This window comes from Bufo gargarizans, chromosome 10 (genome assembly GCF_014858855.1).
Source record: "Bufo gargarizans isolate SCDJY-AF-19 chromosome 10, ASM1485885v1, whole genome shotgun sequence".
In the NCBI taxonomy this organism is placed as follows: Eukaryota; Metazoa; Chordata; class Amphibia; order Anura; family Bufonidae; genus Bufo; species Bufo gargarizans.
The window spans coordinates 99,297,955-99,318,826 of record NC_058089.1 but is presented as its reverse complement, the minus strand read 5'-3'; the positions used below and the strand labels follow the sequence as shown (position 1 = coordinate 99,318,826).

Sequence of the window (20,872 nt, the reverse complement as noted above, 5' to 3'; positions counted from 1 at the left end):
GATAGGTTTCTTCCTGTCAATACTTACAAGCAGGAGGCAGGGAAGAGCAGTGTGAAGCTGCATCTCATAACATACAATGGAGATCTGCAAATAGTGCTCACAGTTAGTAGAGACATTTAGGGGAGATGTATAACTACAGCTGATCCCCATATGGACTCACTTTTCTCATATCTCTGCACTCCTGGTCTCTGCAAGAGGACAGAACTGATCAGCTGCGCTCGATACATCAAGGGACATAGAAAGAAATAAGGAGGGTGGTGCTGGGGGATGAGGGGAGGTGTAATCCTTTAGTACACATGTAAGCATCCACACAGGAGAGGCTGACGTCCTGTCTACTCAGGAGAGCAAGCTCTGGACTGGTTGTCAGACTGGGGACCATGTGACACAGGCGCCCATAATGGATGGGTTCAAAATGCCTGGATGCATCTGAGTGATGAGTTAGCACTTCATGTCTAAAAATGCATCTGTCAGAGTGCTTCTTTAAAGGGGTGTTCTCATGTCGACATTCATGACAGGATATGCCATAAATGTCCGTCAGTTGCGGGTCTCACCTGTGGAACCCGCTCCCATCTCGAGAACACTGCCCTGTTTCACAGCTGCTGTGAGAGAGAGATGACCACGCATGGGCAGCTCTTTCCATTCACTGGGAGTTCTGAAAATAGCTGAGCTCACTTAGGGTGCTTTCATACAACACACGGCCATTTTCAGAACCATTGAAGTCTATGGGGCTATTCCCGCTGAAATCAATGGGCCAGTTTTAACGGCCATTTAGACAGAAGTGCACCCTTTAACTGATGCACCAAACGGGTACATGAGCACCGGGAAAGGACCTTTCAGCGAGTATAAGAAAAATACTTACTCCGCACTGGAGGCAGAAGGACCTGACATCACATGATCCTGTTGGAAGCGTCAGGTCCTGCTGCCTCCAGTGCGCTGAGTATTTTTTTTTGTCGTCACTACTAGGGATGGTTTGGGGAAATTATTTATACTGGGAGCACTATGGTGCCATTATATGTCTTGAGGGCACTACAGGGAGGCATTATTTATACTGGGGATACTATGGGGGCCATTACATATACTGAGGGCACTGTGGGGGGCATTACATATACTGAGGGCACTGCAGGGGTTGGGGTTTAAAAAAAGCCAATAATATTCATCTGTTTTTAACAGCCGTTAAAAAATTATGGAAAACAGCCAGGAAATGGATCTAAAATGGCCACGAAAAACGGACAGTTTAACCATTTGTAACGGACAGTCGTGTGAATGTACCCTAAGGCAGCTATTTTCAGTAGGACCCATACCTATGGAACATTTGTGGGGTATCATCAGGTTAGCTGCTGTGAGACTAGCCGTCTGTTCACAGTAACTCTGACATTTGCAGATGACATCACTGTCCAATAAAAAAAAAAAATTAAAGCTACTATAATAATTGTACTTTTTTGTGAATTGCAGTGGACCCAGAAGCTCTCACAGTCGAGCAGCAGGCCAGCACCATTTTCCAGATTAACCAAACAAAAAAGACCCTAGATATTTACTGGCTCTTTGATGATGGAGGTATATATATATACGGGGCAAAATCATTTACTGTACTGTATTTATTCATTTGTTAAAGGAAATATTAAAGGACATCTGTCAGCAGCTTTGTCCCTATGACACTGGCTGACCTGTTACATGTGCGCTTGGCAGCTGAAGGCATCTGTGTGGGTCCCATGTCCATATGTGCCGGCATTGCTGAGAAAAACAATGTTTTAATATATGCAAATGAGCCTCTAGGAGCAATGGGGGCGTTACCATTACACCTAGAGGCTCTGCTCTCTCTGCAACTGCCACATCCCTCTGCACTTTGATTGCCAGGACCAGGTGTGATGACACTGCCTGGCCCTGTTAATCAAAGTGCAGAGGGGGCGGCAGTTGCAGAGAGAGCAGAGCCTCTAGGTGTAATGGCAACGCCCCCGTTGCTCCTAAAGGCTCATTTGCATATATTAAAACATCATTTTTCTCAGCAATGCGGGCACATATGAACATGGGACCAACATAGATGTCTTCAGCTGCCAAGCGCACATGTAACAGGTCAGCCAGTGTCATAGGTACAGATTTGCTGACAGGTGCCCTTCAAAATAAGCAAAGACATGAGATGTCAGAAACTGCATACAGCTACGGCACTAATGACACAGCGGTTTTATTTAGTTTTCAAGATGGTATGTGCCATAGAGTAAACCCCCTCTACCCTATGCCACTCTGTCCAGCTTGTCCTCACCAGCCCTCTTATTTCTGGGGGGTGTATAGGCACCCAGGGCTCACAAGGCAGAGGTCAGGCTGCCCTCCTCTCCTGCAAGGTATGGAGACCGGACAGGTGTCATTTCATGCTTTACCAAAGCCTTCTTTTACTGGCAGGACTGACGCTACTGATCCCCTACCTTCTGACCCGGAAAAAGAGATGGGAGAAAGTTAAAATCCGAGTTTTTGTGGGAGGACAGATCAACAGGATGGATGAAGAGCGTAAAGCGTAAGCTTGCCCTCAGATAATATACTGTACAGTTGTGCACAATTGTTTCATGTAGTGTGCAAGCCTTCACAACGCTTGTAGAGCCTTCCAAGAATAACCTGGAATAGATCGCACTCCGCAAAGCTGCATTTTAGTAAAAACGGTATAGGCCTGTGTTACAACTGATGGGGTCGATATTTGGCGTAATATGCAAATAATATAGCAGCAGTAGGACTGAATCAGAGTGGTTTGTGTTTCTATGCTCTATAAAAAAAAGTTGGCATCCTAATAATGTATAAAGCATTCCTCCAGGGGACAGCCATTGATAGGGTAGCCATCCAATAGGTGGCACTAGAGAGTCCGCTTTTGTCCTCCTGGATAGGAGCTTTTATATATTACTTTTTTACCTTGGAGCATTGCCTGGCCTATGAGGCTCCCTATGACAACTTGGCGATCTCCACAAGGAGAAGCCTAAAGGGGTTGTCTGGGTTCAGAGCTGGACCTGGACATATCCCCATTTTCACCCCTCCGCCCCATCGGAGCATTTCATGCAATACCGCGCAGGGCAAGGGCTTTTTTTTGTGTACTTTGGTACACTGCTGGGCGGAGGTCTCCATCTAGCAGTGTTGGGGGTTACATCACTGATCACTGGTCACTGGCACTGATGGGCATGCTTTAGTGCAGACCTAGCCGTTTTACAGGCTAGGGAAGCGCTAAAGCTGACCGATTAGTGCTGGTGACATCACCAGGCACAATGCTGAACGGAAGCCTCCACCTAGCAGTCCCCATTGAGAGCCCGATACGTCACCAGATCTCCTTAACCACCTCCGGACCGCCTAACGCACATGTGCGTTCCGGAGGTGGCAGGCTGGCGCACAGTCACGCATATATGCGTCATCTCGCGAGACGCGAGATTTCCTGTGAACGCGCGCACACAGGCGCGCGCGCTCACAGGAACGGAAGGTAAGCAAGTGGATCTCCAGCATGCCAGCGGCGATCGTTCGCTGGCAGGCTGGAGATCCGAATTTTTTAACCCCTAACAGGTATATTAGACGCTGTTTTCATAACAGCGTCTAATATACCTCCTACCTGGTCCTCTGGTGGTCCCTTTTGTTAGGATCGACCACCAGAGGACTCAGGTAGGTCAGTACAGTCGCACCAAACACCACACTACACTACACCCCCCCCCCGTCACTTATTAACCCCTTATAAACCCCTGATCACCCATGATCACCCCATATAAACTCCCTGATCACCCCCCTGTCATTGATCACCGCCCTGTCATTGATCACCCCCCTGTCAGGCTCCGTTCAGACGTCCGTATGATTTTTACGGATCCACGGATACATGGATCGGATCCGCAAAAAGCATACGGACGTCTGAATGGAGCCTTACAGGGGGGTGATCAATGACAGGCGGGTGATCACCCATATACACTCCCTGATCACCCCCTGTCATTGATCACCCGCCTGTAATTGATCACTCCCCTGTAAGGCTCCATTCAGACGTCCGCATGATTTTTACGGATCCATGGATACATGGATCGGATCCGCAAAACACATGCGGACGTCTGAATGGAGCCTTACAGGGGGTGATCAATGACAGGCGGGTGATCACCCATATACACTCCCTGATCACCCCCCTGTCATTGATAACCCCCCTGTAAGGCTCCATTCAGACGTCCGCATGCGTTCTGTGGATCCGATACATGTATCCATGGATCCGTAAAAAATCATGCGGATGTCTGAATGGAGCCTTACAGGGGGGGTGATCAGTGACAGGGGGGTGATTACCCTGATCACCCCCTGTCATTGATAACCCCCCTGTAAGGCTCCATTCAGACGTCCGCATGCGTTCTGTGGATCCGATACATGTATCCATGGATCCGTAAAAAATCATGCGGATGTCTGAATGGAGCCTTACAGGGGGGGTGATCAGTGACAGGGGGGTGATCACCCTGATTACCCTGATCACCCCCTGTCATTGATAACCCCCCTGTAAAGCTCCAATTAGACGTCCGCATGCGTTCTGTGGATCCGATACATGTATCCATGGATCCGTAAAAAATCATGCGGATGTCTGAATGGAGCCTTACAGGGGGGGTGATCAGTGACAGGGGGGTGATCACCCTGATTACCCTGATCACCCCCTGTCATTGATAACCCCCCTGTAAGGCTCCATTCAGACGTCCGCATGCGTTCTGTGGATCCGATACATGTATCCATGGATCCGTAAAAAATCATGCGGATGTCTGAATGGAGCCTTACAGGGGGGGTGATCAGTGACAGGGGGGTGATCACCCTGATTACCCTGATCACCCCCTGTCATTGATAACCCCCCTGTAAGGCTCCATTCAGACGTCCGCATGCGTTCTGTGGATCCGATACATGTATCCATGGATCCGTAAAAAATCATGCGGATGTCTGAATGGAGCCTTACAGGGGGGGTGATCAATGACAGGGGGTGATCAGGGAGTCTATATGGGTGATCACCCCCCTGTCATTGATCACCCCCCCCCCCCCCCCCCCCCCCTGGTAAGGCTCCATTCAGACATTTTTTTTGGCACAAGTTAGCGGAAATTTTTTGTTTGTTTTTGTTTTTCCTTACAAAGTCTCATATTCCACTAACTTGTGTCAAAAAATAAAATCTCCCATGAACTCACCATACCCCTCACGGAATCCAAATGCGTAAACATTTTTAGACATTTATATTCCAGACTTCTTCTCACGCTTTAGGGCCCCTAAAAAGCCAGGGCAGTATAAATACCCCACATGTGACCCCATTTCGGAAAGAAGACACCCCAAGGTATTCCGTGAGGGGCATATTGAGTCCATGAAAGATTGAAATTTTTGTCCTAAGTTAGCGGAAAGTGAGACTTTGTGAGAAAAAAAACAAAAAAAAATCAATATCCGCTAACTTATGCAAAAAAAAAAAAATTCTAGGAACTCGCCATGCCCCTCATTGAATACCTTGGGGTGTCTTCTTTCCAAAGTGGGGTCACATGTGGGGTATTTATACTGCCCTGGCTTTTTAGGGGCCCGAAAGTGTGAGAAGAAGTCTGGGATCCAAATGTCTAAAAATGCCCTTCTAGAAGGAATTTGGGCCCCTTTGCGCATCTAGGCTGCAAAAAAGTGTCACACATGTGGTATCTCCGTACTCAGGAGAAGTTGGGGAATGTGTTTTGGGGTGTCATTTTACATATACCCATGCTGGGTGAGAAAAATATCTTGGTCAAATGCCAACTTTGTATAAAAAAATGGGAAAAGTTGTCTTTTGCCAAGATATTTCTCTCACCCAGCATGGGTATATGTAAAATGACACCCCAAAACACATTGCCCAACTTCTCCTGAGTACGGCGATACCAGATGTGTCACACTTTTTTGCTGCCAAGGTGGGCAAAGGGGCACATATTCCAAAGTGCACCTTTCGGATTTTGCAGGCCATTTCTTACACATTTTGATTGCAAGGTACTTCTTACACATTTGGGCCCCTAAATTGCCAGGGCAGTATAACTACGCCACAAGTGACCCCATTTTGGAAAGAAGACACCCCAAGGTATTCCGTGAGGGGCATGATGAGTTCCTAGAATTTTTTATTTTTTGTCGCAAGTTAGTGGAATATGAGACTTTGTAAGGAAAAAAGAGAAAAAAAAAAAAATCATCATATTCCACTAACTTGTGACAAAAAATAAAAAATTCTAGGAACTCGCCATGCCCCTCACGGAATACCTTGGGGTGTCTTCTTTCCAAAATGGGGTCACTTGTGGCGTAGTTATACTGCCCTGGAAATTTAGGGGCCCAAATGTGTGAGAAGTACCTTGCAATCAAAATGTGTAAAAAATGGCCTGCAAAATCTGAAAGGTGCACTTTGGAATATGTGCCCCTTTGCCCACCTTGGCAGCAAAAAAGTGTGACACATCTGGTATCGCCGTACTCAGGAGAAGTTAGGGAATGTGTTTTGGGGTGTCATTTTACATATACCCATGCTGGATGAGAGAAATATCTTGGCAAAAGACAACTTTTCCCATTTTTTTATACAAAGTTGTCTTTTGCCAAGATATTTCTCTCACCCAGCATGGGTATATGTAAAATGACACCCCAAAACACATTCCCCAACTTCTCCTGAGTACGGCGATACCAGATGTGTGACACTTTTTTGCTGCCAAGGTGGGCAAAGGGGCACATATTCCAAAGTGCACCTTTCGGATTTCACCGGTCATTTTTTACACATTTTGATTGCAAAGTTCTTCTCACACATTTGGGCCCCTAAATTGCCAGGGCAGTATAACTACGCCACAAGTGACCCCATTTTGGAAAGAAGACACCCCAAGGTATTCCGTGAGGGGCATGGCGAGTTCCTAGAATTTTTTATTTTTTGTCGCAAGTTAGTGGAATATGAGGCTTTGTAAGAAAAAATAAATAAATAAAAATCATCATCATTTTCCGCTAACTTGTGACAAAAAATAAAAAGTTCTATGAACTCACTATGCCCATCAGCGAATACCTTAGGGTGTCTACTTTCCGAAATGGGGTCATTTGTGGGGGTTTTCTACTGTTTGGGCATTGTAGAACCTCAGGAATCATGACAGGTGCTCAGAAAGTCAGAGCTGTTTCAAAAAGCGGAAATTCACATTTTTGTACCATAGTTTGTAAATGCTATAACTTTTACCCAAACCATTTTTTTTTTGCCCAAACATTTTTTTTTAATCAAAAACATGTAGAACAATAAATTTGGCGAAAAATTTATATATGGATGTCGTTTTTTTTTGCAACATTTTACAGCTGAAAGTGAAAAATGTCATTTTTTTGCAAAAAAATCGTTACATTTTGATTAATAACAAAAAAAGTAAAAATGCCAGCAGCAATGAAATACCACCAAATGAAAGCTCTATTAGAGAAGAAAAGGAGGTAAAATTCATTTGGGTGGTAAGTTGCATGACCGAGCGATAAACGGTGAAAGTAGTGTAGTGCCGAAGTGTAAAAAGTGCTCTGGTCATGAAGGGGGTTTCACCTAGCGGGGCTGAAGTGGTTAAAAAGCCCTTGTCCTGTGCGATTCAAGAAATGCTCCGATGCTCATATCAGGGGGGCTGCCTGGGTAAAAATGGGTGTCAGCTCTGAACCCGTACAACCCCTTTAATTTCTTCAGACCCACATCAAAGCCTTTTCACCCAGCCGAAGCAGTACGCTGCTCAGCACTGACAAGGGGCAAAAACCCAGAGACATGAAAAAAAGAAGAAAAAGAAAAAAAAAAAAAAAAAAAAGATTTTTGCTTAAAGGGGTTTTCCGGTAAAAATTATATTTTTTTTAACAAGTTCCTGCAGTATGGACCCTGAAAATAAAGATATATACTTACCTGCTCCCCGCTGCTCCTGTCCTCTACGCTGCTCCCGCTGTCTCCACCTTCCGGTTCTGGTGCTGCTTACATCTGCCAGCTGGCTACGGGCATGGTCACATGCACCTCTCCAGCCAATGACTGGCTTCAGTGATGATGTAGCCACAAGCAACGGGTCACCACTGAAGCCAGTCATTGGCTGGAGTGGTGCACATGACCATGCCTGTAGCCAGCCGGATGCAAGCGGTATGGGGACCAGAAGATGGAGAGAGTGGAGGCAGCGCTGAGAGGAGGGGGGGGGGGGGGGGAGCGACGTAGAGCAGATAAGTATGAGTCTTCTATTTCGGTGGCCATACTGCAGGAATTTGTTTAAAAAAATAAAAAAATTACCAGAAAAACTTTAGCCCTTTAAATTCTCAAGGTGTTTAAATTCTTTAAAACCCTTTAAAGTGTAACTGTCATTCTTTTTTTATTTTTGTAATGTGTAGGGGCAGTGATACTGACCATTTTTGTCATATACTTTAATTACTGAAATAGTACATTTCTATTAGAAAAATAGCTCTTAAGTGTCCCATTTTGTGCCTTAGCAACGCTCCTCTGTCTTCTGTTTACATAACTGTGGAGACTTGCTCAGTACTGACTGTGTTATGTAAGCAGAAGACAGAGGAGCGTTGCTAAGGCTCAAAATGGGACACTTAAGAGCTATCTTCTAATAGAAATGTACAATTTCAGTAATTAAAGTATATTAAAAAAAATGGTCAGTATCACTGTCTCTATACATTACAAAAATAAAACTAAAAATGACAGTTACACTTTAAATTCTCAATTCATGTTCCAAGGGCCAGACATTGACGTATAGGGTACCCATCCAATACATTTACTCTCTACAACTTAGTTCCATTCAAGCGAATGGGACTGAGTGGCAGTGCCAGTCACAACCACTACCAACTGTATGAAGCTGTGCCTAGTCAAGGGGACATGGCAGTCCTCTGATCACTGTAGCCCCTTCCCTCAGCTGATCATGGAGGTGCCAGGATTTGGGCTAACATTGATCTAATATTGATGGCCTGTATTAAGTCCTAGAAACCCCTTTTACTGTATAATGTATGTGCATTCATACTATCAGTTATGCTTTACTGAAAGTTTAAAGAGTTTATTTTTTTTTAAGTCATAGTGATCATGCTGGTACATAGAAGATGGAGTCAATAGATTTTACTGACAGATCTCCCTTACTGTCCTTACTTTACTACCTAAAATTGCTATCCTTTACTTTACAGATTTTACTGACAGATATCCTTTACTGTCCTTACTTTACTACCTAAAATTGCTATCCTTTACTTTACAGATTTTACTGACAGATATCCTTTACTGTCCTTACTTTACTACCTAAAATTGCTATCCTTTACTTTACAGGTTTTACTGACAGATATCCTTTACTGTCCTTACTTTACTACCTAAAATTGCTATCCTTTACTTTACAGATTTTACTGACAGATATCCTTTACTGTCCTTACTTTACTACCTTACATTGCTATCCTTTACTTTACAGATTTTACTGACAGATATCCTTTACTGTCCTTACTTTACTACCTAAAATTGCTATCCTTTACTTTACAGATTTTACTGACAGATATCCTTTACTGTCCTTACTTTACTACCTTACATTGCTATCCTTTACTTTACAGATTTTACTGACAGATATCCTTTACTGTCCTTGCCTTACAACCTTACATTACTATCCATTACTTTACAGATTTTACTGACAGATATCCTTTACTGTGTTACAGGATGATCTCTTTGTTGAGTAAGTTCAGAATTGGATTTCATGAGGTGCATGTCCTACCAGATATCAACCAGAAACCGCGGCCTGAACAGTAAGGACCAGGGGCGTAGCTATAGGGAAAGCAGGGGAAACGGCTGTTTTAGGGCCTGAACTCAGTAGGGGCCCACGTAGGAGGAGGAATAAAAGATTTTATTGTCAGGGCCCCTCTACAGTATTATACAGTGACACTGTAGGGAATGTACGGAGCGGCTGCCGGGCCTAGTCTAAGAGCGCCATCTTGACTAGCCTCAGGAGCAGGGGTTGCACAGGAGTCAGGAGTTGCAAAGGAGTTGCTGGGGGAGGGGGGGCCCTTTCAAAAATTCGCTGTGGGGTCCGGTCATTTTACGCCACTGGTAAAGATGCAATAAATCTGAAAAGCGTCCAAAAAGCAAAAATAAGTATTATGTCAACGTATCTGTCAGATATGGAGACGCACTATAACTCGCTCACATCAGTCGCTCGTGGTTTGATCTCAGTATTAAGGAGTAACCAAACTTTTAATAAGCCTAAAAAAAAACCTTTCTAAATGGCCTAAAAACATTTTTCTAATATAGTTTATTAACTGATATTGCAGTTTTACTAAAGAACTAGGTTTCCAAAGTTCTTGGGGCCTATGCGCTCTAGATTCAGTATATTCAGACTATACGGATTTCACTGTACTGGAGCAATGGGGGCCGCAGTGAACGCTGTGCAGGCAGGACCACACATGGTCCACACTGCCTGTGCCCCCTCGGCTTGGCTAAAGCCTGGCATAGCACATTGGTACCCTGTACAGATGGACTTTGCCAGGATTAGGTACGGACTGACTGGGATAGACTAGAGGGATTTTACCAGGAGGGCGGCCCACTGCAGTACTGATCTAGGGGTATCATTTATAGCTAGTATATAAGGCACCCATGAGGAGGGGCAGCTACCGTAAATCGGCTCTTCATCTCATATGACGGTCATATAAACTGTGGATGTTTGTTGGCAGTGTGAAGCGGTTTGAAGATCTCATCGCTCCGTACATGCTGAACGACGGCTTCAAAGAGGAGGTCCTGGTAAACGAGATGAGACGCGACTGTCCGTGGAAGATATCAGATGAGGAAATCAAGAGGAACAGGGCCAAGGTGTGAATACAGTGACACTGTGTGCGCAGGGAGCGCCTGTCGGAAATCAGGCAGCCGCCTCCAGCAGGGGGTGACAATTCTAGGGAAATGAGCAAGGGCTCCATTACACTGCCCGAACATTTGTACTGACGCTTGTTAGAGATCATCGGCCCATTCAAAGGTGCTGCCAATCACCCGATGAACGAGCGAAACGCTTTTTCATCGGGTATTACAATTGTGCGGTCACTTAACTTATCGTTTCTGGGCAGCACATTGTGCCGTCTAAAACAACACTCAGAAAAAATGCAACTGTATGAGGACAAGCGATATCAGTCCCTATACTGTGGAGGAGATCGCTGCATGAAAATACAGCTTTCTCCTCCACTGACGAGCAGGCGATTGTTGGAAAGGAACGCTTCCCCGGCAGTATAAAGGGGCCGTTACATCATCCTGCAAAAAGGCTAATCTAATTTTACTAATTGGCTCCTTAAAGGGGTTATGCCATGTGAAAAGCAGACAGTATAGGACATGACAATATCTTTCTAAGAAAACCAGAAGCAGCCCTGTACCTCACATGGATCCAGAGATCTCCTCATTTACTTTTCCAATTATTCTGCTATATTATCTTCAGCCTGGCAGCTGAGGGAGCGTGTCCTTTCTGCTGCAGTTCTCTCCCTGTAACTGCCACAGCTTCTAACAGAACATATGGCTGGTGGCAGTTGAAGATTTAAATTGAGCACGTGCGACCAGCTCAGTGTGATGGACAAGAAATAAGCAAAATAGAATAAACAGCAGGTGACGCTATACAGATACATTTCAGTGAATAACTCAGTAGCTATAATACATTTTTAATTCCATGCAATTACAAAAGTATTCAGATCCAGGTGCTGGTTTGGAAAATGTAGAATATGCTTTGTGACGCAACCCCTTTAATTGACATTTTCATATAATGCAATGATGTAAGCAGTCCGTTCAGCTGACATGGCATCTATTGCTTAGGGAGTCTAGTTTGGGGTAATTTTTCACTGCCTCATTCATGTCAGGGCACATGGAGTAATGAAGGAGGCCTCCTCCCCATTTCAGCTTTTATTGAGCTAAGCAGGACCCTGTCATCTTCAGGTAACGGAGCTCCGCATTATATATATTTTCTTAATATACGTAGTTTATTATTTTACAGTCTTTGAGACAAATCCGATTGAACGAGATCCTTCAGGATTACTCCCGGGATGCTGCACTGGTTGTCGTGTGAGTACAAAGTAGAATTTATACATGTGCTTGAAGTAATGGCAAGTTAGAGCTGTCCTGTAGACTAAACTGGTATTATCGGGGTCCCGGGTGTCGTATTCTGAACAGATGTCCTGCACTCCATGCACGTGAATGGGGTTTACACAACCCTGGTCATGTGCAAGTTCTGTGCGGAATTTCATCCACACCGTGGTAAAAAAAACTTCTAGGGAGATGAGTACCATGCTACTAAGGGCTCATGCACACGACCTTATGTATTTTGCGGTCCACAAAAAATACGGATGACGTCCATGTGCATTCTGTACAGAACAGAACAGCTGGCCCCTAATAGAACAGAGTCCTATCCTTCTCCATAATGCAGACAGTAATAGGACATGTTCTATTTTTTTGCAGTATGGACGAATGGAAACAGAATGCACACTTTTTTTGCGGACCCATTAAAATGAATGGTTCCGCATACGGTCCGCAAAAAATAATAATAATGGAACGGACACGGAAAGGAAATACGTTCATGTGCATGAGCCCTTATTCTGTATGGATTTCACATTGCATTTTAGCTCTCTGCTGGGCTTAAATTACCCAAAAATGGTACTCAATACCATGATGGGTGCATTCACTTTAATGAGCCAAATGGAGTCCAAAGGATTCATCTTTGGGCTCTATTTCACCCGCTATCTGTTTGGCACTGGCTTTTTTGCCAACAGTCTGTAGCACTTTTCTTTCTGGCATAAAAGCTGAATCATTTTGACTCCATTTGAATGCACAGATCACGGTATACAGTTGCAAGAAAAAGTATGTGAACCCTTTGGAATGATATGAATTTCTGCACAAATTGGTCATAAAATGTGATCTGATCTTCATCTAAGTCACAACAATAGACAATCACAGTCTGCTTAACCTAAAGACACACAAATAATTAAATGTTACCACGTTTTTATTGAACACACCATGTAAACATTCACAGTGCAGGTGGAAAAAGTATGTGAACCCTTGGATTTAATAACTGGTTGAACCTCCTTTGGCAGCAATAACTTCAACCAAACGTTTCCTGTAGTTGCAGATCAGACGTGCACAGCGGTCAGGAGTAATTCTTGACCATTCCTCTTTACAGAACTGTTTCAGTTCCGCAATATTCTTGGGATGTCGGGTGTGAATCGCTTTCTTGAGGTCATGCCACAGCATCTCAATCGGGTTGAGGTCAGGACTCTGACTGGGCCGCTCCAGAAGGCGTATTTTCTTCTGTCTAAGCCATTCTGTTGTTTTACCTCTATGCTTTGGGTCGTTGTCCTGTTGCGACACCCATCTTCTGTTGAGCTTTAGCTGGTGGACAGATGGACTTAAGTTCTCCTGCAAAATGTCTTGATAAACTTGGGAATTCATTTAATCCTTCGATGATAGCAATCCGTCCAGGCGCTGACGCAGCAAAGCAACCCCAAACCACGATGCCCCCACCACCATACTTCACAGTTGGAATGAGGTTTTGATGTTGGTGTGCTGTGCCTCTTTTTCTCCACACAGTGTTGTGTGTTTCTTCCAAACAACTCAACTTTGGTTTCATCTGTCCACAGAATATTTTGCCAGCACTGCTGTGGAACATCCAGGTGCTCTTGTGCAAACTGTAAACGTGCAGCAATGTTTTTTTTTGGACGGCAGTGGCTTCCTCTGTGGTATCCTCCCATGAAATCCATTCTTGTTTAGTGTTTTACGTATCGTAGATTCGCTAACAGGGATGTTAGCATATGCCAGAGACTTTTGTAAGTCTTTAGCTGAGACTCTAGTATTCTTCTTCACCTCATTGAGCAGTCTGCGCTGTGCTCTTGCAGTCCTCTTTACAGGACGGCCACTCCTAGGGAGAGTAGCATCAGCGCTGAACTTTCTCCATTTATAGACAATTTGTCTTACCGTGGACTGATGAACAGCAAGGCTTTTGGAGATACTTTTATAACCCTTTCCAGCTTTATGCAAGTCAACAATTCTTAATCGTAGGTCTTCTGAGAGCTCTTTTGTGCGAGGCATCATTCACATCAGGCAATGCTTCTTGTGAAAAGCAAACCCAGAACTGGTGTGTGTGTGTGTTTTATAGGGCAGGGCAGCTGTAACCAGCACCTCCAATCTCATCTCATTGATTGGACTCCAGTTGGCCGACACCTCACTCCAATTAGCTCTTGGAGATGTCATTAGTCTAGGGGTTCACATACTTTTTCCACCTGCACTGTGAATGTTTACATGGGGTGTTCAATAAAAACATGGTAACATTTAATTCTTTGTGTGTTATTAGGTTAAGCCGACTGTGATTGTCTATTGTTGTGACTTAGATGAAGATCAGATCACATTTTATGACCAATTTGTGCAGAAATCCATATCATTCCAAAGGGTTCACATACTTTTTCATGCAACTGTATGTTTGAATACCATTCTCAGGTATTGACACGTATATCTCCGATGGAAAGCCCAGCAGAGGGCGAAAATGCAATGTGAAATCATTAAATAACAATTTGACTGATCTGCTACCATCCATAGCATATGTGCAGCAGAAATCCAAGTATCAGGCTCAGATTTTGGCTGCAAAAATACACCTCTGATTTTAATGCCAAACTGCAAACAGAGCCTGACCATGCAGTGTGTTCAGGGGCGGACTGTCCATAGAATCTACAGGGAAACTTTTCGGTGGGCGACTGATGCCCAGGGGGCCACCTGAGCCCTCCTCACAACCGCCAGCCAGGTAAGTGAGGGCAGAACGTGGCAGCTAGCAAAGGCCACCACAGTGGGGTACATTCTTGGAGGTATTTTGTGCTGCTGGGACATTATATTGTGCTGCACTGTGGTATTTGGCTCTGCTGGGGTGGTATTTTGTGCCACAGTATATTATTAGTGACTCTGCGGATCCATCTCGCAAATGCATTGCAATACCGGATCTGACGTTTTAAGGTCTGACGTCTGAGCATGCGCAGACCGCAAAACCGGATACGTTTTTCAGGAACACTTGGGGCCGAATCTGGCATTAGTGTATTTCAATGGAAATGAATGCCAGATCCGGCATTCCGGCAAGCGTTCAGGATTTTTGGCTGGAGAGAGAACTGCAGCACTGAACTGACGCATCCTGATGCATCCTGAACGGATTACTCTCCATTCAGAATGCATTAGGATAAAACTGATCAGTTTTTTCCGGTATTGAGCCCCTAGGACGGAACTCAATACCGGAAAAGAAAAAACTCTAGTGTGAAAGTATCCTAAGGCTGAACTGGTTAGGCTTCATTTGGGGATGGCCGGTGTATAGTAGAAATTAAACTGCATCTGGTTCTTTACTGTCTGACAGAGGCGTAACATATTGTCTTTTTTTTTCTCTTTTATTAGAGCAATGCCCGTTGCCAGAAAAGGTAAATGTCCCAGTTCTCTATACATGGCCTGGCTGGAGACCCTGTCCCAAGACCTGAGACCACCAGTTCTTCTAGTTAGAGGAAACCAGAAGAATGTCCTAACCATGTACTGCCAGTAAGAAGAGGTCCCATACCAGACTCACAAGCAGAGGCAGATGAGCATTGCCTACAACAACTAACGGCTTGCATCGTCCTTGGCCTCTACCTGCCCCGTGCCTGCATACCAAATTAGTGCCATTCCCACCATATATTAATATTTTGTTAAAAATGACCTATTGTTTAAATGAATGTTTTATGTTTAACATATTTTTTATTTTCCATGTCGCTATCTATATTTGAAAAAAAGATCCTAAAATCCTGCAAGCCTAATAATAGGCTGACAATTCCCCTTCTGTAGAGATCACTTTTCAGCAGTCATCTCATCATCACCAGAGGCAGGATTACAATGACAGATAACACCTATGTATAGATAGCACAGGGACCACCATTTACAGTAGGTGATGATCACAGCTTATCTACTCCCCCTCCCTCCACAATGTCCTCTGCACAGGTCACGGAGACATGGCTAGAAGTCAATGAACATCTCCAGCCTATTCTACCTATGGTCCTTGTGGCTAATGGAAAGTAGATGTCTAAATGCTGTTAACAGCAGCTCGGGCAAGATGGCCGCCCCCAAAATAGTGTGCAAAAAACTGACTGAAGAAATCTACCATTCTACAAAAAAGGAATATGTATAAGTATCAGGTTTTCATTAGTAGGTATCGCCTTTAAAATAGTTACACTAAAAGCCTATGATGAGAAAAGAAAGTATAAAATGTAAAACTATAAGCAATATAATAAAAACATATATATATAATAAATGAAAGGTAATACTATGCACAATAAATGAACACTATATGTAAAAGATAAACTAACTGTAAAATACTAGCAGACCCCAATTTTTTTTACTTTTATATCAGACTATTTATTTTATAGTGATGGGGCCCTGGGCAACAAGCAAAGTAGAGACTTCCTTGCCATTTTGGGGCAGTTTTTGTCATACTAGTGCTCACAGTCATTCAGCTCCCAAATAGCCATATATAACGTGATTCTACCATATAGTGCCCACGTAATTGCCATATAGCTCTAGTCCTGTCCACGGGGATCCTGAGCAATTGCCTTCCCCAAAAAATAGCGCTGCAAAGAGGTGCACCTTAATATATTAGCTATAGTCATTTTAAAAAACTTTCCTAGTATCAGGCCAAGTAACGGCTGCAGTAGAGCCGATATCCAAAAATACCAACAACATATAGTTTTACAATGGTTACTTATGTCCATGAGGGCCTGTAAACGTCAGCCATATGCGTGGCATTTTCCTTCCACCGCCCGTGGAAGGGGTTGTTCGGGTCACTGCAGCATTTGTGATAAAATAACCTCTCTTCCTTCCAGGGCTGCTCCGATGCTATGTTTGTTTGGCTGCATCAATGGCATGCCTGTATACGTCACATAACCGCTGCAGCCATCCGCTAACCTCAGTGGTCGTGTAACGCATGCCTGTATACGTCACATAACCGCTGCAGCCAACCGCTAACCTCAGTGGTCGTGTACCGCATGCCTGTATACGTCACATAACCGCTGCAGCCATCCGCTAACCTCAGTGGTCGTGTAACGCATGCCTGTATACGTCACATAACCGCTGCAGCCAACCGCTAACCTCAGTGGTCGTGTACCGCATGCCTGTATACGTCACATAACCGCTGCAGCCATCCGCTAACCTCAGTGGTCGTGTAACGCATGCCTGTATACGTCACATAACCGCTGCAGCCATCCGCTAACCTCAGTGGTCGTGTAACGCATGCCTGTATACGTCACATGACCGCTGCAGCCAACCGCTAACCTCAGTGGTCGTGTACCGCATGCCTGTATATGTCACATAACCACTGCAGCCATCCTCTAACCTCAGTGGTCGTGTAACGCATGCCTGTATACGTCACATGACCGCTGCAGCCAACCGCTAACCTCAGTGGTCGTGTACCGCATGCCTGTATACGTCACATGACCGATGCAGCCAACCGCTAACCTCAGTGGTCGTGTACCGCATGCCTGTATACGTCACATGACCGCTGCAGCCAACCGCTAACCTCAGTGGTCGTGTACCGCATGCCTGTATATGTCACATGACCGCTGCAGCCAACCGCTAACCTCAGTGGTCGTGTACCGCATGCCTGTATACGTCACATGACCGCTGCAGCCAACCGCTAACCTCAGTGGTCGTGTACCACATGCCTGTATATGTCACATGACCGCTGCAGCCAACCGCTAACCTCAGTGGTCGTGTACCGCATGCCTGTATACGTTACATGACCGCTCCTCAGTGGTCGTGTACCGCATGCCTGTATACGTCACATGACCGCTGCAGCCAACTGCTAACCTCAGTGATCGTGTACCGCATGCCTGTATACGTCACATGACCGCTGCAGCCAACCGCTAACCTCAGTAGTCGTGTACCGCATGCCTGTATACGTCACATGACCGCTGCAGCTAACCTCAGTGGTCGTGTACCGCATGCCTCTATACGTCACATGACTGCTGCCTGGTCCTGTCAATTAAAGTCCAGATGGCGCAACAGCTGCAGAGAGAGCTGAGCCTCTAGGTGTAATGGCAACACCCCTGTTGCTCCTAGAGGCTCATTTGCATCTATTAAAACTTTAATTTTTCTCAGCAATGCGGACACATATGACCATGGGACCAACACAGATGTCTTCAGCTGCCAAGTGCACATGTAACAGGTCAGCCAGTGTCATAGGTACAAAACTGCTGACAGATGCGCAGTGCGAATGCGTGACGACTGCTGAGCTGTGACGCAGCCCAGTGCTGAGAGCACGTCACAGTGAATCTCTGCCACCAAAACCTAGAAGAATAAAACTACATATTCACACTAACTCTGAAGAGTCCCTACCTAGTGCTGTGGACAGTTTAATGTGGTCAAAACTACTCACGTACTCTGCAATATCTTTAAGTTACTGACTGCGCTCTAGTCCCTGTGGGTGGTCTCATGTCCTCCCCCAGTAAAGGGCTGTGGTCATCTGACAGGTCAGCACTATAGAGGGACAACCAGCTGTATGTATATTGCATAATGTTTTATAGAAAGTCCCTGTAAGTGGTGACTATCCTCTTGATAATGCACATAAAGTGTATCCTGAGACTAGACAATTTTCTCATAATATTTCTCATATCTATTTACTTCTGAATTCAGAATATCGCTATCCCTTGATGACAGACATGTTCATAAATAAAAGTATGATGCTGAGCCAGATCCGTCATATGAGCCACCAACAGCAATGTGAACATAGCCGAATCGGAACCAAGCAGTGATTGTGTGGAGATGACCTGCTGGTGACAACCCTGTGGTTTAGAGTAAAGCCTTAGTTGTCAGATAACATTCACCTATGTATTGACGCCATTAGCTGAGGACATAGATGAGAGCGTTGATCTAGGAAACAGATGGAAGACAGCTTTACCACTAATTTTGGCTGAGCATGCATGTTTATTAGGGGAAGGGGATACGCGCAGCTGCCAGACTCTTACGACAGCGGCTTATCTCCCGACATTACAGAAATTACTCCTTTGTCCTAATATATGCCATAAGGGGACAGATTGGAGGCTCCTGTATACATTCATTCATCTGTACATACCGTCAAAGCTGGTAGAGTGATAAGTATGAGCAGCTATTGTCTGGTCATATATACTTTAGCTCTCATATACACAATAAATGACGTTCAGCCCTATTCATCAAAATCCAATGCTATACATAGATGTAAATGGTCACTAACTGTTCACACAACTTTTCATAAATCAGTAGTACAGTTGAATGTAAGAAACTTTGTAATATATCTTATCAGAGAAAATGCCTTGTTCTCCAGTTATCACCCTCCCCTTTTCATAATCACAGATTCTGTGTTAAATCTGTCTTGTGAGACCAAGATGGGCTGCCTGCTCACTGAAGGCTCATATTACATTATGCCATTGAAGTCTATGGAGAGGAAGCAGCGATCAGCAGAGTGAGATCGAGAGACACTGGCATGATTCAGCAACGAATAGCGTTATAGCTCACCCCAAGTGTTTTATTCACATCACTACTGCTCAGTACTTCTCTATAATGTCCTATATGGTGATTCTGAGTGAGATAGGGTAGAGAATCTGCTGTTTTCATGTATATTTCATGGGCAGACATCATTACAGGTAGTCTCTACCTACTAGCTCCGGGACAACAGAGAATTAAGAGATGTAGAATACAGTGGAGAAAACCACTAACATGCCAGGTATAGTAATGGTCAGATATAGTGTTAAAACTATATACACATATAGTTATCAGAAACTGTAGGCAGATAACATTCTGGCTATACCTTCATCCACCACTAGAGGGCACATATGAGCTCACAGTATACTGAGCTATCATGAAGTTCAATGCATAGCGGTGTGCAGTAAGGTCCCTCTAGTGGTGACTGTGGGTAGCAAGCATGTTATGTTTTATATCTATGCCTGTGCCAGGGATTTAGAGCTCTGTACAAGAAAAACAAGAGCGCGGACCATTATAAAGATATATCTAGCACTTAACTCATTTTAATTTAAAAACATTTTTGGACATTCCCTTTAAGTTGGCTACACGGATTTTAACTTCTAAGGTCATGTTATGTATAGGACACATATGACTACTGGAATGACTCTTCCTAATTTGCATTTGTCCCCATCCAGATATGTATCTATCATTTCATACTTTGTGTTTCTTTTGACAAGCTCCTATCAACTTATCCACACATTTATAGATTTAGAACCTATGTTCGCACAATCATTTTCCAGATTCTTTTATTTTTACTGCTATGATCAAACGTTAATATCTGGAATAGATATATATGAATAAAATATTTATTACAGTTATTATTTGTTGTTTTCTTCTATACAATAGCTACAAAAGCTATGATATGGTTGACCATGCATGGTCACCCTAAGCAGATATTCCATATCTCCTGTGGTCTGCAAGGCAAAGCAACTGCAAAGACGTATGTGGCTAAATGGGTGCAAACAGGGGCCATAAGACATGGTCATCTACATCAGATTAATGTCGTCTGAACCTGAGAGAAAGAAGGGTTATGCTGTTAGATTTCAGCATGCCCAATGCTTTTGTCTTCGGGGAGATAAGCCACGTCCAGAGGTGACCAGCAGTGACTTGCTCCCCTATCCACATTCAAAACACATGCACACTTGGCCAAGAGGTATAGCTGTCCGCTGAATGGTGTAAAGTTTGCGGCCATCTTAAAACTGTAATGTCCTAGAATGGAATCAAGGAACCTATCTGAGGTCCTCAGAATGTGACCGCTTAACTACCACTCAATTATCTCCTGCTTAGTTATAGGGATTAGACTTTCATCAGACCAGCCAGGGATTACACAATGAGAACTCGTACTGCACTGGATTCCCAAAGCACAAACATAAATCTCTCAGCAAGCCTAAGGCCCCTTTCACACGAGCGTGACGGATTAGGTAC

General features: G+C 44.3%; 1 protein-coding gene across 1 annotated transcript in view; it reads left to right on the top strand.

Moving 5' to 3' along the window:
• SLC12A3 (solute carrier family 12 member 3) overlaps positions 1-15,606 on the top strand; it is a 42,089-nt gene extending 26,483 nt beyond the window's left edge. Inside the window, exons 21-26 of the mRNA XM_044269990.1 lie at positions 1,453-1,554; positions 2,395-2,506; positions 9,604-9,690; positions 10,612-10,747; positions 11,904-11,971; positions 15,326-15,606. Coding sequence (XP_044125925.1) covers positions 1,453-1,554; positions 2,395-2,506; positions 9,604-9,690; positions 10,612-10,747; positions 11,904-11,971; positions 15,326-15,467 — 647 coding nt within the window. The 3' untranslated portion in view covers positions 15,468-15,606. The remainder of the gene's footprint in view (positions 1-1,452; positions 1,555-2,394; positions 2,507-9,603; positions 9,691-10,611; positions 10,748-11,903; positions 11,972-15,325) is intronic.
• Positions 15,607-20,872: the final 5,266 nt, after the last annotated feature.